Source organism: Mytilus edulis, chromosome 6 (genome assembly GCF_963676685.1).
Source record: "Mytilus edulis chromosome 6, xbMytEdul2.2, whole genome shotgun sequence".
Classification (NCBI taxonomy): domain Eukaryota; kingdom Metazoa; phylum Mollusca; class Bivalvia; order Mytilida; family Mytilidae; genus Mytilus; species Mytilus edulis.
In genome coordinates this window covers 91,889,698-91,895,454 of record NC_092349.1, presented here as the reverse complement: position 1 = coordinate 91,895,454, position 5,757 = coordinate 91,889,698, and the positions used below count along the sequence as shown (strand labels likewise).

At 31.9% G+C, this 5,757-nt stretch overlaps 1 protein-coding gene across 1 annotated transcript; it reads left to right on the top strand.

The window, feature by feature from the left end:
• Positions 1-4,061: 4,061 nt before the first annotated feature.
• Positions 4,062-5,510, top strand: LOC139526760 (ephrin type-B receptor 2-like). Its single transcript, XM_071321927.1, has 3 exons — positions 4,062-4,072; positions 4,449-5,055; positions 5,418-5,510. The coding sequence occupies exons 1-3, from the start codon at positions 4,062-4,064 to the stop codon at positions 5,508-5,510; spliced, it is 711 nt and encodes a 236-aa protein (XP_071178028.1).
• The last annotated feature ends 247 nt before the right edge of the window (positions 5,511-5,757 follow it).

Here is a 5,757-nt window from a genome sequence, read left to right as displayed (position 1 = left end):
TTTTTGTATGTAATATACCTGCACAAGTTCTATATCGGGTTCATGTGCAATTGTGTTGGTCGTGTTTGTGGTTGGGCATGTTGCATCTTCAATTGCAGGAATCGTGCTTGTGCTGGAGGTTTCTTGTGAAGATATTGAATTTAATGTAATGCCTTCAGGTCGTCCTTTCTTTGAAACATCCCTGCCAGCAGCTCCTTTTAGTTGAATTATTTTTGAAAAATCATATTTTGATTCTCCAACACACCTTGAACTTTTCAATAAATCCGATGACCTTATTCTTTTCTAAAAATCAAATTACAAAATTGTAACTTTAATATATATTTGGTACCACACTATTTTTGTACATTCAAGATATCGATGCTGATCATGTGAAAGGTTTTAACCAACCGATTACTTCTATAGCGAAATTATATTACTTCTTTATTCAATGAATCCACTGTCTTTACCTTGGTGTAGGGTATGAAAGATTCTTTCAGTGCTGAAGACCCTACATCAACTGTCAGGATAAGGAATTGAATATAGGCCATGTTCATTTATATAAAAAAAATTCTGTGTATTATAAGAAATGTTCCATGTATATTTACTCAATATCCTTTTAATTTCTAAAATAGGCTTTTAACATATGCACATCATTTTGCTCATGATAAAAGTTAATCATGGAAATATCCATGTAACAGGAGGGGGTTTTGGTCTACATTTAATTTGTACATGGTGTTATATGTGAAATTATTTGCCCATGAACATTTAGGGGAGTTGTTATATATGTATCTGTTCTATGTGACATAAAATATCCATGTAATATGTGGGTATGCAGGTTTACGTGTATCTGTTCTATGTGACAAAATATGTCCATGTAACATATGTGGGTGTGGGGGTATACATGATTATTACATGTATCTGTTCTATGTGAAATAAAATATCCATGTTACAGGTGGGGGTGTTAGTATACATTTATCTGTTCTTTGTGACATAAAATGTCCATGTAACAGGAGAGTATGTTGGTATACATGTACCTGTTGTTTGTGACATAAAATGTCCATGTAACAGGAGAGTATGTTGGTATACATGTATCTGTTCTTTATGTAATAAAATATCCATGTTACAAGTGGGGTGTGGTATACATGTATCTGTTCTATGTGACATTAAATGTCCATGTAACAGGAGGGGTTGTTGGTATACATGTATCTGTTCTATGTGACATAACATTTTCATATAACTAATAATGGGTGGTATTATTTTAAATGTAACTGTTCTATGTGACATAAAATGTCCATGTAACAGGTGGGGGTATTGGTATACATGTATCTGTTCTATGTGAAATTAAATGTCCATGTAACAGGAGGAGGTGTTGGTATACATGTAACTGTTATATGTGACAAAATATGTCCATGTAACAGATGGTGGTTTTGGTACACATGTACATGTTCTATGTGACATAAAACATTCATGTAACAGGTGGGGGTGTTGATATACATGTATCTGTTCTATGTGACATACAATATCCAAGTAATATGTGGGGGTATCGGTTTACATGTAGCTGTTCTATGTGACATAAAACATCCATGTAACAGGTGGGGTGGGGTATACATGTATCTGTTCTATATGAGAAAATATGTCCATGTAACAGTTGGTGGTACATGTATTATTATACATTTATCTGTTCTATGTGACATAAAATGTCCATGTTACAGGATTGGTGTTGGTATACATGTATCTGATCTATGTGATATTAAATGTCCATGGCAGGTAACAGGAGGGGGTGTTGGTATACATGTATCTGTTCTATGTGACATACAATGCCCATGTAATATGTGGGGTTGTTTGTTGGTATACATTTGTACATATATAGATTTTAGTTCTATTCCACAAAATATGTCTATGTAACAGGTCAGGTTGGTGGTATAAGTATACATGCATTAGTTCTTTATGTCCATGCATCATGTTTGCAAATATCTGTTCTCTTATATCATTTATTGTGTCTCTTAAAATAAACATAAATTTATTTTGATATATATCATAATCATAAAAGGACCCAGCAACTTTTAATATCGAATAAACACAATAATGTTGTGTCTGTGATAATAACAATTGTCATGGCATACCTTTTTGACTGGTTTTGACATATTTAAACAGGCGCTTTTTTTTATATCACATATCTTGATATCATCTTTCTCGTTGTATGGAAGCAGCCATTTTCTATTGTGACGCATGTGCATACCATTATTATGACAACAACGTCACTGTTCTATGTATTCCGTTTTGACACGATATATGTCCCTTAATATACCTCGTTATTTGATAGTAAAACAATGCGCACGTTAACGGAGAAAATATGGAAAATTTCCGGAAACATTACTCAAAATTCATTCATTGCTAGATGATATATATATATATAGTATTTTTTCTATTAATATATATAGGTAAACAAATAAGTCTCGCTGATATTTACTTGTTTATTATTTCATTGCTGATAATTTTATAACTTAGCTGTTAGATTATTAGACTAATGTTGATTTAATATATTGATGCTTACCAGAAAAAAAACCTGGATTTCTGGTATTAACAAACAGGGACTCTTCACTGGTATGCTGGACTAGTGAGGTATATTGTTAACAGCAGAAAGTGCAATTTGTTGTTGAATAAAAATTTAAAAAAAAAGATTAGATATCTTCATGTAATGAATACTGTTTGAAAATGCCTGTACCAAGTCAGGAATATGACAGTTGTCCATTCGTTTGATGTGTTTTATCATTTAATTTTGCCGTTTGATTAGAGCCTTTCCGTTTTGAATTTTCCTTGGAGGTCAGTATTTTTGTGATTTTTCTATTTGAGTAATATTGTTTTTCCTTCTCCATATTGAAGGACTTCATACTCTCATTTCACAACTATTTACTTTTAATTTGTATTGCATCTAAAGAGTAAAGGAAGGATAAAAAAAAAACTTCTACCGCCATTTGATACAATACATGTATAAGGTAGTATCTGAGATATAACGAAAGTTAGAAATGCAAGTACAAAACATATTTTATTTTACTTTTGTGTGAAAGTTTGCACTTGATTTAAAGAGTCATTTCAACAGTTTGTCAGGTTTTTTTTTTATGAAAATTGCTCACTAAGTAATTATTATTTCGTACTTAGGCTAACATTTAACCACATACTTAAGTGTTACTGTTGTTGACTTTTTTCAAGAATCTTTTAAACAAATATAATTATTTCTTTTACAAATTAACTTAATTCAATCACGAAATCTGTAAAAAATAAATAAGTATTTCAGTTATTTTACAAAACCCCTAGTTATAATCAGAGATTTTATAGAAACACTAATTTGTTCACTGATTATATAAACAAAATCCCCGAAATTTCAGAGATTTTGTAATTTTACCAATTTACTGGAACATATACAAATTAACGTAGTAAACAAGAGCTCTTTGAAGCTCTTAGCCGAATTGACATTTTAAAGCTATATGAACATTTGATAGAAGACACAACACACATATCAATAAAACACATGCATTTATACCGTATAACGGGTTATTTTCGTGGGATGTTTATTTTCACTTATTTGAACGAGTCAGGAGAGATCACGAAATATAAATCCTCGAAAATGTATGCCTACTAAAATGGGGAAACAACATACAGATGATTACAAAGCTTAAGATAATCAATCTAATTGAAGTCAACATACAGATGATTATAATCGAAACTGGTCAATGAGCTAGAAATGTGTTTTTATTTTGTAGTAATACTTCTTGATTTTACGAAATTAGACAAGTTAGGTTGGACTTCAGTGAGACATCGACCAACAGACAACTTCAATTTTGGAGTAAGTTTTACTGCAATAGCAGCTTCAATGTTAGATTGTATGTTTAGTATCATACGACAAATCCCTTTTTTACATAGGTTCATGTATATCTTTATAATCCTGTTCGTAACAACAGTACTAGTCTCAAATATTATTTTGTTTTCAAAGACTTATAGATTTGATCATAATCATCTAATTTATAAATAATTATAAAATGTGGTAAAATTGATCCTTGACTCAATCAATTATCATTTATAACATGATATGGATGTAAGCAACATATGTCATTGTTCTGCTCTTTCTCTCTCTCTCATCTCTCTCATCTCTCTCTCTCTCTCTCTCTCTCTCCCTCTCTCTCTCTCTCTCTCTCTCTCTCTCTCTCTCTCTCTCTCTCTCTCTCTCTCTCTCTCTCTCTCTCTCTCTCTCTCTCTTTTGAAAGCAAATCGCAAATAACAGCAATCAGGTGTATATGCATGTTTCGGGAAAGAAATAATGTGTAACAAAACAAATGAAAAGGATGGTAGAATAAAAGATTTATTTCAGGTAAATTTAACTATTTTGATTTTATTTTATCAGTGGAGAGAAGGGGATTATGCGAAAGACGGACCAAAATTGAGAGTGTATGATTCCTGTTCTATGGGCTTAGAACACCATTTATAGATACGAACGAGGCCAATAGTATTAGAATAGAAGTTGAATTTTCTATGAAAAAATGTTCCAGATATCAGAACCCAAGCCTGATGACAGCATGTAAGGAGTCTTTTAATCTATATTTTTATGAAGCTGAATCAGACATTGCTGATGACGTCATACCATCATGGGATGCTACAACATACGACCTTGTTGATACAATTACTGCAGATCATTCGTACACGGGTTATCAGAAAGAAGAAAACAAACTAATTATTGAAAAACGAGACATGCCATTACCTAAAGGATTAAGAAGTGTATATTTAGCACTTCAAGACACTGGTGTTTGTGTTTCACTAATGTCTCTAAAAATTTATTACACAGTATGTGCAAACATTTTTATGAACTATTTGTTCTTAGAAACCCCGGTTGGAAGTAGCCCCCAGGCATTAGAAGAACGAGAAGGAGTGTGTGTGGCTAACTCTCAAAGAGTGGGTCGGCAGACCTTGCTATGTAGATTTTCTGGGGAATGGTATTATAACTCTGGTAATTGTCAGTGTCTCTCTGAATATCAAAGAAACAATGGAACAGAATGTCGGGTTATGTATAATAGGTGGAATACGGTAAACACAAAGGCGAGTTTAAAAAGTCGACGCGAAATGAAAACGGTTAGGAACTCACAAAACTGCAAAAAGCAAGCTTTAGTTTCCTTTAAAAACAGGGCATAGATTTCACCAAATGATATAAGTGTTATTTACATTTTTATTAAATGTATAAATGTTATTTGAATAAGCTAAATGCCTTTACCTTATGATGTTTGGTTAAATGTGAAGTTGTTTACCATTCAGTACTTCCTGATTAATCATTTATAAAGCTATGATAGGTATTTAAATTAAGACTTGAAAGTGGGCACTTTTTACAGCTCCTCCATAAAAAATGTAATGATTGAAACACATCGAACCTCATTTGACAATTTTTGTATTAGATAAGCTTCAGGAGGATAACAGAACAAGAACAGAAGAACACAGACAAGGAAACAACAGTATGTATTGGTTTATATAAATTAAGAAATGGATAAGAATATTTGTTATAGCAATTTATTATAACTTTGATAATTGCAAGTTTCCCTCTGGATATGAATGAAACAATGGAACATAATGTCGGGGTATGCATAATAGATGGGAAACGGTTAGGAACCCACAAAACTGCAAAAAGCAAACTTTAGTTTCCTTTTGAAAAAATGATATAAGTTTTATTCATATTTTTATTAAATGTATAAATGTAATATATTTTAATATTGGAATAAGCGGATACCTTTACCTTAT